At 50.7% G+C, this 18416-nt stretch overlaps 1 protein-coding gene across 2 annotated transcripts in view; it reads right to left on the reverse strand.

Annotated features, from left to right (window-relative positions):
- Positions 1–2157: 2157 nt before the first annotated feature.
- Positions 2158–18416, reverse strand: part of arhgef1a (Rho guanine nucleotide exchange factor (GEF) 1a) — an 81020-nt gene continuing 64761 nt past the window's right edge. Inside the window, exons 16-28 of one of the 2 annotated variants that reach the window (XM_064348557.1) lie at positions 17038–17155; positions 14732–14980; positions 13350–13426; positions 12907–13079; positions 12163–12230; positions 9318–9506; positions 8884–8982; positions 8547–8596; positions 8331–8372; positions 7862–7912; positions 6259–6615; positions 5533–5740; positions 2158–4458 (exon numbers count right to left, since the gene is read on the reverse strand). In XM_064348557.1, coding sequence (XP_064204627.1) covers positions 4409–4458; positions 5533–5740; positions 6259–6615; positions 7862–7912; positions 8331–8372; positions 8547–8596; positions 8884–8982; positions 9318–9506; positions 12163–12230; positions 12907–13079; positions 13350–13426; positions 14732–14980; positions 17038–17155 — 1731 coding nt within the window. In that variant the 3' untranslated portion in view covers positions 2158–4408. Of the gene's footprint in view, positions 4459–5532; positions 5741–6258; positions 6616–7582; positions 7913–8330; positions 8373–8546; positions 8597–8883; positions 8983–9317; positions 9507–12162; positions 12231–12906; positions 13080–13349; positions 13427–14731; positions 14981–17037; positions 17156–18416 lie in introns of those variants that run through there. The other variant, XM_064348555.1, reaches the window with a different exon arrangement.

Consider the following 18416-nt stretch of genomic DNA (forward strand, 5'->3'; position numbering starts at 1 on the left):
ACAACTGAAGTTACCATGAGCATCTGCACAAACAATTGTATGCAAATATAAAAATCTTGGGACCACACAGATACTGCGGAGTTCAGGAAGGAGGCACAAATTAACTCCCAGGGCTGAACGAACTTTGGCCCCAAAGGTTCAATTGAACCCCAGGACAACAACAAAGGAACTGGTGAAGGAGTTGGAGGCATCAGGTACCAAAATAGCTACATCCACCATTAAGAGGATCCTACATCGCCATGGCCTGAAAGGCTGTTGTGCAAGGAAGAAGCCCCTACTCCAAGACCAGCATACACAAAGCCAGAATGAAGTGTGCAGGTGATCACCAAGACAACGACCTAGCCTTTTGGAGGAGTGTTCTCTGGTCAGATGAAACAAAAATTGAACTGTTTGGCCATAATGATCAGCGCTATATATGGAGGAAAATGGGTAAGGCTTTTAATCCGCAGAACACCATCCCAACTGTGAAGCATGGGGGTAGCAGCATCATGTTATGGGTCTGTTTCGCTAGAAAAGGAACTGGTGCACTTCAGAAAATAGATGGCATCATAAGAAAGGAAGATTATCTAGAAATACTGAAGCAACACCTCAAGACATCAACTAGAAAGTTAAAACTTGGTCGCAACTGGGTCTTCCAGCAGGACAATGATCCTAAGCATACCTCCAAAGTTGTAACAAAATGGCTTAAAGACAACAAAGTGAATGAGTATTGGAGTGGCCATCACAAAGCCCTGACCTGAATCCCATAGAAAATTTGTGGACTGAACTGAAAAAGCGTGTCCGAGCAAGGAGGCCCACAAACCTGACCGAGTTACACCAGTTCTGTCAGGAGGAATGGGCAAAAATTCCGGCAAAGTATCATGAGAAGCTTGTGGAAGGCCAACCCCAAGCGTCTGATTCAAGTTAAGCAACTAAAAGGCAATGCCACCAAATACTAACAAAGTGTATGTACACTTTTGACCCACTGAAAATCTGATATAGTACATAAAAGCTGACATAAATCTGTCTCTCAGCTTTTATTTTGAAATGCCCTCTTATGGAAATAAAGTAGACACCCTGATTGACAACACTGGAAATGTACGGTAACGTGAAATGTGTGAAAAATTGAGTTTTAATAGGTGTAAGTGGAATCAGCGGTGGGATTAGAAGCAGTTTTTTAGGTGCGCCGGGGGCAAACCTGTTTAAGGCTGCGTAAATGAAGGGTACTACTTTGAAGTCGTTTCAGTACGTCAGTCAGCCGCTATAGTGACACTAGCATGAGTTTGAAGTGGTCAAAGACTTTTCATCACGGGTTTGGTGAATGGTGACAAAGGTTGGTTACATCTAAGATACTAAGGCTTCGTGAGATTAGAGCACAGATCTGTTCTTTTTGAAGAGGGGGGTACGTGTACTGTCATATTATTTCTCAGGCGGAAAATGACCCCTCTGACACTTTTGATGTATGATAAATACATGTCAAGATCAGATGCAGCAATTATGCCTGTTATTATTGTAGACCACTACAGAACCAACCGCAGATCTACAACACAGCTACAAAAACGTCGGTAAACCAATCTAATCGGAGTGATAATCGCTGAATTATTATTATTATTTTACCAGTTACCAGACAATGAATGCGCATCTGATTACAGTACATAGTTTCTCAGGAAGTTATGCATACTTCAGTTTTGTTTACTTGGAGACATCTTAAAGTCATTTAAACCAAGAAGGCCTGAAACAAGCCTTGCAAATATCCTGTGTACTTTTCGATGCAAATATAATTTTTATACAAGGGTGCGGGGCGGCAATAAAGTATAACAGTTAGGAAACTGGACTCACAACTCCATTGTGGTACCGTTAAGCAAAGTACTTTAAAAAAAAAAGTACTAAATAACCAAATAAACGGACTGTATAATGAAGTGAGTGCAGTGAAAATCTGGGTTTAAGCACGGTCTGCTAAATGGCAAACAGTGTGAAATGAAAGTGTACACACGGGGGCGCTGTGGTGCTGTATACTAGCAAAATGATAACATTGTGTCTGGTCCAGAACACGCTTGGTCACTTGAAGCAAGTTACACATAAGAGTGGCAGACACCGCTCGCCCCCACCCCCAACCACTCCCCTTCCCCATACCACCAATTATTGGACAATTAAATAATTAAACAATAAAGTCCCAACTCCGTTCAGCCAGATTTATAGACAGATTGAAAGCCAGCCAAATGATGGTCAGCCAAATTACATACAAATTAAAAATCAAAACAGAATTACAACAAAAAATTCAACATTTTGTGTCTTTTTTTCTTGCTTCTTTTTAAAGAAAACGGTCAACATTTATACACAAATACATACTTTATATATAATATATAATAGAAAAAAAAGCACTATTGTGGTCTCTTCTGTGGTTTACATGAGGAAACGGTAAATAAATCCAGTTTAACTACTGTGTGTCCTCTCCACTGTTCAGAATGAATGGCAGTCTTTTTATTAAATACATGAAGCTTACTCTCACTAGTTACCTTCTAATGCCTTCGGGTCTGGTCGTGGAAACCAGCTTGAAATGGGCAGACACAGAATGTCACTGGAAACTCGTACTCGTCTCACTCTGATGATGTCATAGTACCAGCTTGAAATGGGCTGACACAGAATGTCACACTGGAAACTCATACTCGTCTCACTCTGATGATGTCATAGTACATAGTGGGAGTTTTCACAAAGGGCCTAGTGCCCCCCGGACGTCGAGTTGTCCGGATAAACCGGGCGACGCCCAGCGGACGCCAGCTTCAGCTCCTGAAGCTCAGAGTGCTTCGGTTCTGTGACAGCAGAATGTTCTGCCGTCTTCCACGTCACTCAACTACGGGCAGCGCTTCAGAACCAGTCAGAAGACTATTACGACTGCATGCTGTGCCTATGCTGGCATACAGCGCGTCTGTAATTTAAGGCTTTTATCTTAAAGAAGACAGCCGTCACTGCGTACGGTTCCATTCCCTTTGCAACAGTAATGACAGGACCCCCCCCACCCCCCCCCCCACGCCTCCCAAAATAATAATCATCTTTGGTTACATTTCTGAAAAATTCTCCCACAGAATTCTGAACAGCTCGTTGAATGCCCCTTCACCCCAGCCCCCCAACCAACTTCCTCCTCGCCAATTAAAATTTAAATAGGTTTAAAATGTAAAAAATCTGTAAAAACATGTATGGGGGGGAGGGCAGGTAGGGGGGGGGGATTCAAGTGTTTGGCAAGAGGAGCATGAGGGATAGAGAGGGCGGGGGGGGTATTTCAGAGTTCTCAAATGTGTGTATACAGTACATTTGGCCTCCTCTCCCCTATAAACCTCATTTCAGTCCCCTAGAGTTCAGTCAGCTGTGCTTCTGTACGAGTCAGAGTGCAGTGGACCTGGATAGGTTAGAACCCAGACCATACCGGGGTGATACGGTATCACACGCTCATAGCTGTGGCACATTCCCCGGGATTCGATCCACAATTGCCCTTAAAGGTCCGTTAACAGATTAACTAACTTATCAGACTAACTATCAGAAGCGAGAACCATTTTCTTTTTTTTTCTTCTTCGCTGTAAACACGAGGTTGGTTAAGTTTAGCTGTCACTCAAAACCAGCTCGCAAAAAAAAACCGAGTTTGATGAGAAGAAAAAGTACAGTGCTTTCACTGGCTCACGAGTCAGAGTTAAGGACAAATGTCGATTGAATAGAGGCCATAATGTCAGCAGCCCCGTCAGCCAATCACAGGGCCCTATCTGTGCTGTCACTCTTATCTGACTCCGCCTACTCTGCTTCGCTTGCTCTCTCTCTCATTTAAAAGGAGAGTGCTGAGGGGAAACAGAGAGAGCAGGGGAGGAGTGGACAAACAAAAACACATTTTCTACAAAATCAAATAACATAATCAATCATGAACTACAGTACAATACCTCATAGTTTTACATGTACATGAATATTTATATTTATATTGTTGGTGTCACACAAAATCCTTGCATGTCCATTTTTATGTCTTTTTGTTCCCCATAAAAAGAATTCCTCCAGCTCTATGGACTGTAAATAACTAGTAAAACTGGTTGAAAGCTCCACGTGATTAAACCATGATACTTCGCTGGCACATAAAATTATTTGTCAAAAAAACTTCCTGTTCCTGAGAATGACCTTTTTCCCCCCACATCCAAGGTTTTCTGTATGACACAGAAAGACACTATATACATGTGTGTGTATGTGTGTGTGTGTGTACACACACACACACGCATGAAAAAACAGCATATTTGTATGTACACAGAGGAAGACCAATCAGTGTATTGAATGGGCTTAGTCTCTCTGTAAAGTCTTTTTTTTTTTCGGTCTGGCCCAGCTCCAGGGGTTGTGTGCCCCCAACGTGGCTAGCTCCGGGGGGTGGGGCGGTAGCGGCGTAAAAAACCCCGCCTCCAGACTACCGTGGCTCCGCCCCGCTCTCGCTCTCCTCCGGAATGTCCTGGAGATCTGGGGGGAGAGAGAGAGAGAGAGAGAGACACAACGTTAGTGACTCTCCCCTGCGACAGCTCACACCACCACAGAGAGCGTGGAGAAGAGAAACAGAGAAGAAGAGCAAGAGAGAGAAACAGAGAGAGTGAGGGAGAGAGAGATGAGACAGAGAGAGACATACAAAGAACAAGAGCACCAGAGAGAGAAAGAGAGAAACAGAGAGGAAGAGCAAGAGAGAGAAACAGGGAGAGAGTGAGAGAATCTGGATCTGCACGTTTTCCACCCACATATCGAACGCAGAGGGGGCAGGCAAGAGACGGACAGCACCTTCAGGCCCTCCCACACAATCCCAGTACACACTGACACAGCCCGCTGACAGGGCATACAGACAGACAGACAGTCAGACTGACAGACAGGCAGACAGATACGTGTGTGTGTGTGTGTGTGTTCGAAGCTCAAACTCAACATCTGTTAGGTAAAAACAGTGTGTCGGTATCTCGGCATTGCAGTGTGGATCTCACAGACCAGCACTCTCCAGATCCTGGAGAGCCGCAGGGTCCTGCTGCTCAATGTTTTAAAACTTCAAACAGTCGACCGATTCAGAGCCCAGATACAGGGTGACACCAGTTAACTGTAATCAACTCTCTTTAACTGACCAATGACGTGCTGAATATCTACGAAAACCAGCACACTCTGCCACTCTCCAGAGCCCAATACTGCCCTATCCTATTCTATGGAAATGCAATATACTTCATATACACCGTAAATATATGGACTTTTAAAAAAATAGAAAATATAATAAATAAATATATTTCAGTCTTATGTTATTTTTTGTCCCGTATATTGTGAATGTGTCTTTTTTGTTTTAAAAAACCCAAAACATTAAAAAAGACATTTTATTTTATATTGACATTTACCACATACTGTGAATGGTTGTAATACATATATTGGTCTTCACGATACAAGTCTTTCCCATATATATTGGCAGTATATTGCACTTTGTTTAGGGGTGACTGTGTGTAATTGACACAGAAACAGAACTTCTGATTGACAGGTGTCACGTGTCACTGTCGGGGGGGGGGGGCGGGGCACCTCTGGGGCTGTCGGACCGGGGCGAAACCCTGACGTCCTCTTCCGTCTCCACGTCGACCTCCGCTTCCTCTCCCTCTTCGTCCGAGTTCGCCTCCGCGTCGCTGCCCTCCTGCGGGCCGTCCGATTGGTCCGCCGACTCTTGGCTGGCCAACGGGGCGACGGGGCCGGGATCGGACTTGCTTCCTCTGCGCTGGGGAGGCGGAGCCTGCTGGGGGGGGGGGGCAGAGTCAGGTAAGAGGGAGGGCCTATGCTGCTGGCTAGGGTGAAGTCGTGCACAGATAAAACGCGGGGGCGCTGATCTGTTAATTACCTGGATGAGTCACCTCCTCCGTGCCCATTCGCGCTTAGAGAATATCAATGACCCGCGAGAGCAGCATTTATGCAACATTTCCAACTGAAGCTCTGAATTAGCGATAATGATACTCCCATTCACAGCAGTTTCTGTATCTGCGCTGGTGTACATGCAACCTCATTGGACGCACTGTGTAGTTAGCTGCTCTGTATAAGTCTGCTGAATACATAACTGTAGGTTTACATTCCAGCCAATCGCTGCGTCTGCGGGTTTCACTTTAACCCAGAGAGGAGGGAGCTAATTGGTGAAATCAGCAGGTTCGGCGATTGGTTGGAAACGGAAGCTTGCACGCTCTCGGCCCTCCAGGTCACATGGTCGGGCGGCGCCGGCGTGAACACGCAGAAACCCGGAACCCCCGGGGCCCGGAAACTGACCTGCTGCGTGGCCGCGACGCCAGCGGCGTCCACCGGGGGCAGCGGCGCGGCGTCCCTCAGCTGCTGCTCCAGCAGGGCCCGGGCCCTCTCGCTGTCCCGCAGCCGGGCCTCGGAGGCCCGGAGCCGGGCCAGCTCCTCCTGCAGGAGGCTGTGCTGCCGCTGGAGCATGGCCAGGTCCCCGATGGCCGCCCCCGCGCTGGCGTCCAGGCCCGCGTCACGTGACAGGGAGCGGCACAGCCGGGCCGGCGTGGAGGTCAGGGGGGCCAGGGGGCCCAGGGGGGCCGGCGGCGCCGTGGGGCCCCCTGTCGAGACGGGGCGCTCCCTGAGGCAGAGCCAAACGGAGTGCCGGATCCCACCCTGAGGAGAGAGAGGAGGAGGAAGAGAGAGAGAGACTTAATATCTTAGACAGCTTGCAGTTAAACAAAAGACATCAGAAGAATCAACCCCTACAATGCAAGGCCCCTAACACATACATTTTAATCGACCATAACATCGCTGTTCACTCACTGAGAGAGAGAGAGAGAGGAGGAGGGAGAGAGAGAAGGGAGAGAGAGAGAAGCAGGGAGCAGCTGGAGAAGCAGAGGAAAGAGAGAAAGAGGGAGAGAATGAGACAGGGAGAGAGGCAAGAGACAGGAAAGAGAATTGGAGACAGGGGTAGAAGAGAGAGGGAGAGATGGAGACAGGGAGAGAGAGAGAGAGAGGAAAGAAGAGATGAGAAGACAGGGAGAGAGAGGGAGGATGGAGACAGGGGGAGAGAGAGAGAGAGGGGAGAGATGGAGACAGGGGGAGAGAGAGAGGGGAGAGATGGAGACAGGGGGAGAGAGAGAGAGAGGGGAGAGATGGAGACAGGGGGAGAGAGAGAGAGAGTGGAGAGATAGAGACAGAGGGAGAGAGAGAGAGAGAGGGGAGAGATGGAGACAGGGGAAGAGAGAGAGAGAGGAAAGAAGAGACTGACGAAGTCACACGAGCAACGACGAGTCCGGATTTTGTTTCCGTAACAAGGAATGCGCACGGTCGTCAGAACGTTAATGACGAATAGAGAGGCAGCGCACACACGCTTCTGTGCGTTACTGACAGCGTAGAGGAGCGCGCATTTCTCATCGCACCCACCCAAACAACCAAACAATCATCCACTTGAGGGATAATGAATTTCCTACCCAGCGTGAGCATAAACCTGGAGCACGTAAAGGATTAACACGGGGAAAAACTGAACACAACAGAATCGGTGCCGAGTAGCGTGCAATTATCCAGCGTGTAATGGCGGGGAGAGGGGGGGGGCGGGGATCGCGCCTTCAGTTTAATTGTTCCAGAGTTCCAAAATGCGAGGCGTCCGATGATGTCACAATAGGGGCCGATCCTGGAACGGGATTGGCCGGCGGTGCAGTCTTGGCGGAGGACACACTTCAGAACGGGGCCGTCTGAGTGGAAGCGCGGAAACCACGGCGTTTCCAGGGAGACGGGGCTTAATATATGTGCTCTGAGTTTCAATGCTCTTTCTCTGAATGTAGATCACGACAGGCTTCTGTAATAACTTGGAATGAGGAAGTGTATTAATATGCATCGGTGTGTGCCTAAATATACCCGCACCGGTACGATGACTCACCTGCAGCGCATGGAGCTGAACACTGAGGTTCACAAGCCTCTGACACACCTCCTGAAACACACACACACACACACACACACACACACACACACACACACGCACAGTCAGTATAACGACACTCATAACCATACAGACAATGGTACTGAAATCACAGATATTTCCGTTTTCTGTTGAAACTCCAATGCGTTATTATTATATTTAGATCAGACCCGGGTCAATAACGTATTTGTTCTGGATTCAAATACTTTTCTGTGCTCTATTGATCTTGCCTGGAGTAATTAAGCCTGCCAATATGACCAGAAGGCGGGGTTTGCACTTTTTGAGAGTATTTCATTGGTTCCAATACCCCAGACAAGATCAGTAAAGCGTAGAAAGGCATTTGAATCCAAAACAAATACGCATTTGACCCAGGTCTGATTTACATGCAGTAGCACGGGTGCAGTAGTTGGGTAGTAAGAGCGGAACGTACTTCGTTTAGGGATCTGTCCTCCAGCTGATTCCCATTTCTGTCCTACAGGAGTCAAGAGAAACGTCACGTTTAATCAAACGTCCCTCAGTTAGCATCCACGTCGCACGCAAACAGAGAGCTTTACAGAACAGGTGCTGCTGCCGCAGCTGCCACTAATGAGTCTGTCCGTCTGTCCCCAGTACGCAGCCCACGTCCGTCCGTCCCGCCCTCCCTTACCTTCGACGCCGGGCTGTCGTGCGTTCCGTTGAAGGATATCTCCTGTCCGTCTGCACACAGAGAGAGAGAGAGAGAGGAGAAGAGAAACGGACGCGTCAGTGAGGCGAATCGTCGCAGCTTCGTTAAAATCGTCCAATCCGCCGCGTCCAGGAGTCCGTTTGGGAAATTAAGAGTTTGCCAGAGCTCGGTGTTCTGGCTGATGTCACATTTTTCCCACCCCCCCACCCCAGAGGAAAGAACAGTGCGGCACGGAGCAGAGACAGGAAATGAAGAAGAAGACGGCGGTGGCGGCGGCGGCTATCCCAGCATTCCCGGTGCCCCCCGGACGGACACTCACTGATGAACAGCGCCCCCCGGTGCTTCTTCCGCCCGTTGGAGCCCCTGGACGGCGGCGGCTCCAGGCTGGATCCCAGGAGCAGCTCGCTCAGCCGGTCCACTAGGGGGCGCCAGAGAGAGAGAAAGAGAATCACGGATCCACACCGTCAGCGAAAACAGCCCCCTTTCCCCAACCCCATTTCTAAGGCTTTTAAATTCAAATTTCATTTTAGTTTGATAATTTTTAAAATATAGATATAAAAAATTTTTTTAAAGACCGTTCTCTTCTCTTTCCATGCTTCCCCTTACACATCTGTCGGTTTGTATTTGTTTGGTAGTTAGCAGGTTAAGCAATGCTAAGCATTAGGACATAGACGAGTCCTGGCGAGATTTCGTTCTTTGGGTTGAACCCGAACCCTAACCCTAACCCCCCCCAGCCCGTGCGAGCGAGCGTACCCTCGGCGATGGCGTCCGTCAGCAGCCGCTCCCCGCGGGGGGCCTGGGGGGTGTCGGCCCTGAACAGGTTCCGGGAGCTGGGGGGCAGCGTGACCTCCTGACCCCCCGTGACCTCCGCCAGGTCGGAGAACAGGGTCACCCTCTCCTGCAGCAGCTCCAGCACCTCCCGATCCTTCTGCTGGATATCAGCTGGGAGGGAGGGAGCGAGGGAAGGAGAGGGAGGGAGGGATGGAGGGAGAGAGACAATGAGACACCATTATATATAATTCATATCATTTAACATTTAATATATATTTAAATTATTGTTATTTATTGTTTTCATATATTTCTGTTTGTTAACCTCATAATTCGGCTTTGGCCACAACATTATTTATCAGGACAATAAAACTCAATTTGAATTGAATTCAACTGAGAGTTGAGATATACTGAGAGAGAAAAAGTGAGAGAAAAAAGAGAGAGAGAGAGAGAGAGAGTATCTCCCCTTCAGTTTGGCCTTTCATGCACACTGAAATGTTCATTACGGACTATGCGCTACTTTCAGACGCCCCTGATAAGAGCTTCTGCTAAATGAGTAAATGAAATCGTGCATGTGACCGGGCTGGAAACAGGCTGTACCTGCTCTGTGCGCGCAGGCACACGGATTCATCGAGAGAGATCTTTCCCATAATGCACTGCAGAAGATAATGTGCTGATAAAAACTGCAGAAATCGCATTAGAGCGGCGGGGCCAGGTTTATGAGTCACATGACCCCCCCGGCTCTCGGCGTATTTATAAACGCGCAGTGATCAGCTACTCGCAGAAGCGTTCACTGCGACGCTGAACATTTCAGTCATTAAAATACGTCAAATAACCAAGGCATCGCTATTTTTATTTTAGCGCACTTTAATGGCGGACGTCATCGTTTCGTTTACAGGCTTCGTCCATTTTTTTTTAAACGTTTTTAAATAGCCTTATTCGTTTCTGTGGCAGGTCGTTCTGCCCGCACAAAACTGGCTCATTTGCTGGCTGCAAACAAAAAACAAAACAAACGAAAAAAAAACAAACGAAACAAAGAGCGGCGCTCTGCCGTTAGCGTTTTCGCGCTGAGCCGCCCCGAGACGCCGGAGCGCCCGAGCGGTTCTGATCGAGCCGCGTTTGCGCGAAACAGCCGCGTGGGGGAAACTTTTTTGGAGTGGGAGCGGGGGGGGCGTAGGCGCGACCGAGGAGCAGCTCGCCGATCGTAATTAATCCCGGGCGAGAGACGGAGGAGGGGGGCGGGAGAGAGAGAAAGGGGGGAGGGAGAGACGGCTGGAATCCGTCCCCGGCCTGAGAGGAGAGGAGAGGAGAGGAGCTGTGCGTGCGAGAGGGGTGGTGTGATTTTAGTTATGACCCTCTTTTTCTCCTTCACTTTATCTCAGGTTCTTATGCAGGGAAAACAAACTGAACATTAAAAATGCAAATGAACAGATACAGAGGCACGGGTAGAGAAAGAGGAGGAGAGAGCAACGGAAATGGACAGAAAGAGGCAATAAACAAGGACAGAGAGAGAAAGGTGGGAGAGAGAAACTAGGAGGAGAGGGGGACAGAATGTGGTAGACATGAGAGAGGAGAAAGGGATAGAGGGTCTGAGAGAGAATAGGATAGAGTGTTGGAGACGAGGGGGGTGTAGAAGTATCAGGGGAGGTGGAGAGAGAAAGTCTGGGGCAGGGTGAGGTAGCAGTGACGGCAGGTGAGGGTGAGGGCAGAGTGAGGGCTGAGGGTGAGGGCAGAGTGAGGCATGGGGAGGGTGAGCAGGTGAGGGCAGGGTGAGGGCAGGAGTGAGGGTGAGGGCAGTGTGAGGCTGAGGGCAGAGTGAGGGCAGGGTGAGGGTGAGGACAGGGTGACAGGAGCAGGTGAGTGAGGCAGTGTGAGGGCAGAGTGAGGGTGAGGGCAGGGTGAGGGTGAGGACAGGGTGACGGCAGTGTGACAGCAGTGTGAGGGCAGAGTGAGGGCAGGGTGAGGGTGACAGCAGTGTGAGGGCAGGGTGAGGGTGAGGGCAGGGTGAGGGTGAGGGCAGGGTGACGGCAGTGTGAGGGCAGGGTGAGGGCAGGGTGAGGGTGAGGGCAGAGTGAGGGCAGGGTGAGGGTGAGGGCAGGGTGAGGGTGAGGGCAGAGTGACGGCAGGGTGAGGGTGAGGGCAGAGTGAGGCTGAGGGCAGGGTGAGGGTGAGGGCAGTGTGAGGGCAGTGTGAGGGTGAGGGCAGGGTGAGGGAGTGGAGGGCAGTGAGGGCAGGGGTGAGGGTTAGGGTGAGGGCAGATGTGAGGGCAGTGTGAGGGCTGGGTGAGGGCAGTGTGAGGGTGAGGGCAGTGTGAGGGCTGGGTGAGGGCAGTGTGAGGGAGAGGGCAGTGTGAGGGCTGGGTGAGGGCAGTGTGAGGGTGACGCAGTGTGAGGGCAGGGTGGGGGGAGGGAGGGTAAAGCAGTGTGAGGGCGGTGGGTGAGGGCAGAGTGAGGGAGGGGAGGGTGAGGGCAGAGTGAGGGCAGAGTGAGGGTGAGAGCAGGGTGAGGGCAGGGTGAGGGCAGGGTGAGGGCAGGGTGAGGGCAGGGTGAGGGCAGGGTGAGGGCAGGGTGAGGGCAGGGTGGGTGAGGGCAGGGTGGAGGGAGAGGAGGGTGAGGGCTGGTGAGGGCAGTGTGAGGGTGAGGGCAGTGTGAGGGCTGGGTGAGGGCAGGGTGAGGGTGAGGGCAGAGTGAGGGCTGGGTGAGGGCAGTGTGAGGGTGAGGGCAGTGTGAGGGCAGGGTGAGGGTGAGGGCAGGTGAGGGCAGTGTGAGGGTGAGGGTGAGGGTGACAGCAGTGTGAGGGCAGGGTTAGGGTGAGGGCAGGGTCTCAGTACCTCTGAGTCTGCGCAGCAGGGCCTTGTCCTCCGTCTCAATCAGGGGAAAATCCTCTCTGGAGGGGCAGCTGCAGGGAGGCAGGACACAGCGTAACCATGGATACGCACCCCTGTGTGTGTGTGTGTGGTGCGTGACAGTGTGTGACGTGTGTGGCGGTGTGCGTGTAGTGTGTATGCGTAGTGGTGTGTGTGCGTGCGTGTGCTGTACGTGTGTGCGTGCTGTGTGTGTGTGCGTGTGTGTGTGTGTGTGCGTGTGCTTGTATGTGTGTGTGTGCGTACGTGTGTGTGTGCGTGTGCTTGTACGTGTGTGTGTGCGTGTATGTGTGTATGCGTGTGTGTGTGTGTGTGTGTGCGTGTGTGTGTGGTAGCATGTGTGTGTGCGGTGTGCGTGTACGTGTGTGTGTGTGGTGTGCTGATGTGTGTGGGGTGCGTGTGTGTGTGATGTGTGTCGTGTGTGTTGTGTGTGTGTGTGCGTGTGTGTGTACGAGTGTGTGTGGTGTGTGTATGTGTGTGTGTGTACATGTGTGGTGTGTGTGTGTGTGTGGTGTGGTGCGTGTGCTGTAGGTGTGTGTGTGGTGTGTGTGCTGTGGTGTGTGTGTGTGCGTGCGTGTGTGCGTGTGCTTGTACATGTGTGTGTGCGTGCGTGTGTGTGCGCGTGTGCGTGTGCGTGTACGTGTGTGCGTGTGAGCACGTGTGTGTGCGCGCGTGTGCGTGTACGTGTGTGTGTGCGTGCGCGTATCCTACCTGCTGACGGTCTGCTGAATGACTCTCATCCAGGTGTTCCGGTCGTCCTTGGAGGCGGCGTGCAGCTCGTACATCTCCGGGGGGGTGGAGTCACTGATGAGGAACATCCCCCGCTCCTGATTGGCTATGTCCCGCACTATCAGGTTATTGAGGGACAGCACGGGGGACTTGTCCTGGAAGGACAGAGGGAGTCAGAGAGAGGAGATTGGACGCCTTCATCCTGTACCCACTGCAGGCTTCAGTGCAGAGGAGACACCTGAGTCACTACACCATTGTAGTCCTGATGCGTGTAAGATATGTGGCTATTTGGTGCTACGGTGATTGAAATAAGAAAGGACTGGAAGAGACAGTGCTGTACGGGGCCAAGGGAGGTGGGGGCTTGGGGTATGGTGGGGGGGGGGGGTTAGCACTGTATTGGACTGGGGGGGGGGTGTAAAACTCACTAAGGAGGGAAAGATGAACTTCTGGTCTTTCTCCTGCAAGAACACCAGGATGTCCGTCATCAGCAGGACCTGCACATCTACACACACACGCACGCACACGCACACACACACACACACACACACACACACACACACACACACACACACGCACACACACACACGCACACGCACACGCACACGCACACACACAGGCACACACAGAAAAAGTATTTTCTAAAGTGCACAGTTTCAGTAATCAAACACAAACACAGCTGTGAACACCAACAGCTTAGATGAAATCAATGAGAGCGCACTTAACTCTTAAAGTCTTATTTCTATGATGCGTTGCGGTAGGTGTGTGCATTATCTTGATGCGCCATATGGATTGTGTATATTTCTGTGACTTACTGCTTTCAGTGTGTGCATTTTCCCAGACGCAGTGCATCAAATGTGTAGACTTGGAGACAATGTTCAGGCATATTCTTGATTTACTGCTTATGTGTTACATTTCTGAATTAGTGCATTAAGTGTATATATTTATTTGATGCAGTGCATAGGATGTGTACATTTCTGTGATGTAGTGCGTAGCGTGTACATTTCTGTGATGTAGTGCGTAGCATGTGTACATTTCTGTGATGTAGTGCGTAGCATGTATACATTTCTGTGATGTAGTGCGTAGCATGTATACATTTCTGTGATGTAGTGCGTAGCATGTGTACAGTTCTGTGATGTAGTGCGTAGCATGTGTACATTTCTGTGATGAAGTGCGTAGCATGCGTACATTTCTGTGATGTGTACATTTCTGTGATGAAGTGCATATCACGTGTACATTTCTGTGATGTTGTGCGCTGTCTGTTTATTTTCTGTGATTCAGTGCGTTAGAGTTAGACTGGAAACACACTTGAACAATCTTGCGCTACGTGCAGGTGAAGTGGCTGCATCCCGGGTGACATCATTCACATACTCGTCTGCTTACTCTCTGTCTGACCGGAGGTTTAAAAGGTATCTCCACTGGGGGCAGGTCATTGCTTCCCTTCAAATGATCCCGCCTTCCTTCCTGGCTTCCTAGCATCAGTCACGTCACTAGCCTTATAATGTATACTGCCCCCACAGTTTACGAGGGTATTGCACCTTATGGACATGTAGCGGACATTTCTGAAGACGTGAACAAAGGACGCTCTGAACAATGGTAATGGTAATGGACTGCGTTTATATAGCGCTTTTATCCAAAGCGCTTTACAATTGATGCCTCTCCTTCACCCGTTCACAACGGTGAAAGGCTGCCATGCAAGGTACCAATCGCATGGATACGCAATCGCATTTAAACAAAGTGTGTTTCCAGCCAGCGTGTGCAGCGCACTGCGCCGATGCGACGGGCGACGCGGGTGGCTCCGCCCCCTCACCTTTGAGCCGGGACCCGCCCGTTTTCCACAGCAGGGTCCCCTCGTGGATGAGCCTCCTCCTGGTGAGCTCCCCGCCGCGGAACACGCCCCCGCCCCGGACCTCCGCCTGGGCCCGCGGGTCCAGCCGCGCCCGCAGCTCCTGCAGCCGCTGGGTCCGCTCCAGCTCCAGGACCTGCTGGTCCACCGAGCTCAGGAGCTCCCGGATCAGAACCAGGGCCTGGGACAGGGAGGCGGCCTCTTCCTCACAGCCTGAGAGAGGGAGGGGGGGGAGGAGAGAGAGAGAGGAGGGAGGGAGGGAGGCAGGGAGGGGGAGGGAGAGCGAGAGAGAGAGGGAGGGAGGCAGGGAAGGAGGAAGGGAGGGAGGGAAGGAGGGGGAGGGAGAGTGGGGACAGAGAGGGAGGGAGGGAGGAGAGGGGATGGGGAGAGGGAGGGGGACAGAGAAGGAGGGAGGGAGGAAAGGAGGGGGAGGGAGAGTGGGGGACAGAGAGTGAGGGAGGGGAGAGAGAGGGATGGGGAGAGGGAGGGGGGACAGAGAAGGAGGGAGGGAGGGAGGGGGAGGGAGAGTGGGGGACAGAGAGTGAGGGAGGAAAGAAGACGAGAGAGCAGAAAGGGGGAGTGAAGGAGGGAGAGAGGGAGAGAGACGAAAACAGGAAGAGAGGGGGGAGGGAGAGAAGGAAATGGGGAGAGAGAACATTCATCAAGTCATTCCAATGATTCACAACACCGCATAGTTTCCCCACTGTTTCATATGTATTCGTATACATGTGCATACATTTGTAATGATTTAGTCTGACGGCATTCTCATAATGCGTTTGTGACCTTCGTTTAGTAAAATCACGCCTATAAAAAGCACCTAGAAACTGAAAATGAGAGAGGTGGCAGGCGAGAGGTAGAGGGGAGGGAGAGAGAGGGGGAGAAGAGAAGAAAAGGAACGAGAGAAGGTGGCAGAGAGAAGGGGAGAGGTAGAGAGAGAGAGTGGGAGGGAGAAAAGGAGAGGGCGACAGAACAGGAAAGGAGGAGGGTCAAAAAGAACGGCAGAGAGAGAGGCACAGGTGGAGAGACGGAAAGAGAGTGGGAGAAAGAGAGAGAGAGAGAGAATTCAAAGAACTGCTGCCGTTGAAGGCTGCTCCAACAGAGCAGCCTAACTACAGTGCTCATCCAGCTGGGGGTGCTGATTAAGGTAATTACTGCTTAGCACGCAGGCTGCTCACAGACAGTCTCCACTGTGAAAAGCCCTAAATACGGATCTCACCCACTCCTATAAATAGGACGAGTTCACAGTCCAGTCATTTCCACACATTGTGCTCCACTGATAAGTGACAGTTTCCATGGTGATAGACATGTTACATACATGTTTTATTGATTGGCACTCATGTTACAATAACCCATTTGTAATATACATAATGCTGTTTAAAAAAATAAATAAAAACCCTTTTAGCTCAACTATTTCTTTACTCTGCAATTCGGGATACCAAACCAAAGCTGACACTTGCGCATTCTACTGCATGCATGCGGGTACCCAGGACACACGCTCACAAGCATGCACGCCACACACGCATGCACACCCACACCACTATCATGCGCCCCCTCATGCCACTACCACACGCATGCACTCACACCATGCGCTCACACACTCACGCACACACTCACCCACACGCATGCACTCACACTCTTCCATGCACGCCCACATTCACACACTCACGCACGCACACACATGCACTAATGCCTGCACTCACACACTCAGGCACACACACACACACACACACATGCAGGATGCCTAATGGTAGCTACGAATTACAGAGATGTGCCTGCAGATAGCGTGATTTTATTCCCGTCCCTGTAAACCCACTGCAGTGCTTTGTACTGTACACAAGAGCTTCACAAGACGTACAGCAAAAACTCACAACAGAACCAGTCCATTTCACCAGGCTGTCAGGCACAGCAGTTCCATCTCACGGTATTTAAAGAATGAGGCTGTCTGTGAGGGGTTTAGGGGTTTTGGGGTACAGAGATTTGGGGGTTTGGGTGTACAGAGGTTTGGGAGGTTTGGGGATACGAAGGTTTGAGGGTTTTGCGGTATGAAAGTTTGGGGGTTTGGGGCTGTGTGCTGTCTGGAGTGGGCTTAGGTGTACTGAGGTTTAGGGGTTTTGGGGTACAGAGATTTGTGTGTTTTGGGGTACAGGGGTTTGTGGGTTTTAAGGTACAGAAGTTTGGGGGTTTGGGGCTGTGTGCCGGCTGGCGGAGGTTAGGGGTTTGGGAGTGCTGACAGGTCGCCCTCCCACCCCCCCGCCCCCTCACCCACCCACCTTTGGTGTTGTCCAGGATCCGCTGGATGAGGACGGGGTACTTGGTGATGCGCTGGGTGACCAGCAGGATGCACTCCTGGATGCCATGGCGACGCAGCAGGGGACCGCGGCTCACTCGCTGCCGGGGGCAACGCAGGAGGGAAGGAGACACTTAGAACGTTCGCAGCCGTATCCATGGAGACTAACAGCTCGCACAGAAACTAAACAGTCCAGGACAGAATGTCACCAAGGAAATAATAAGCGTGTTTGCATGAAATCTCCCACCATCACAGCAGCAATTTAAAGCAACTCAAGGGGGAAACAGGCCACGGTAAACGCTATCGCTAAAATCAGCTATCTGTTACAGGGTCAAGGGAAATAAACATCACGTCCTTATATTTAGATGTGCTCTATTCTAGGCTGTGAAACACATCAACAAACACTCGCGTCCATGCTAGCGAGCTTCAGAATGACTGTCTAGTCCTCCCTGTCCGGTACACAGAACTATCACAGGCCGTTACATTCAGCAGAAGAATACCTTCAAATAGGAGCATCTAAAATAACGCACAATCCTTCATTTCCTGAACACCCCCCCCCCCCTCCGATTCCACCCGTCCCCGACATCTCCTGGTACAGCTATGTAAACATACTCCTCCAATGAATGCCACCCCCTTCTCTTTTTACCTCCTATCTCCAACTATCTCTCTCTCTCTCATCACTCTTTCTGTACCTCCCTCTCTACAGCTCTTTCTCACACTCTTTCTGCCTCCCTTTCTCCCTCGATCCCTCTCCTTGAGCCCTTCTCTCTGTCTGAGAGCTTTATTAGTACCGTTTCTTGCAGGAACGCTTAAATTATCTACGGCTTTTAAATAAAGAGCGTTTAAAATTCGTCCTCCCTCTCCGACACGCAATAAATTCAAACGAGCTTCACACGCACCACAGCCAAACGCGATTGTCTCCAAAGCTTCTTATAACAAGTTTCGTGTTTATGTTGGATGAACAGATAATTATGGTCCCAAATGTGTGTTTGTAGATATGCTCCCAGCTCAGCTAGCACAGATGCTAAGGCATGAAAAACGTGATCCAGAACTGTATCTTAAATCACATACGCTGCGGCCTTAACTTCTGAAATGTGTGTTTACAGTGAGATTAATCACTCTCTGCCTCCCTCTTTTCCATCTCTCCATACCCTCCCTCTTGCTCTCACTCCTACTCTCATGCTCCATCCCTCCCTGTCACACCCTCTCTCCCTCTCTCTTTCCCACTGTCCCTCTCTCTCTTTCTCACAGGGGCAACATAGACCGATTGTCTGGCAGTCGGAGGGTTGCCGGTTCAAACCCCGCCTTGGGCGTGTCGAAGTGTCCTTGAGCAAGACACCTAACCCCTAACTGCTCTGGTGA

The sequence above is a fragment of the Anguilla rostrata genome, chromosome 8 (assembly GCF_018555375.3).
Source record: "Anguilla rostrata isolate EN2019 chromosome 8, ASM1855537v3, whole genome shotgun sequence".
Taxonomy (NCBI): Eukaryota; Metazoa; Chordata; class Actinopteri; order Anguilliformes; family Anguillidae; genus Anguilla; species Anguilla rostrata.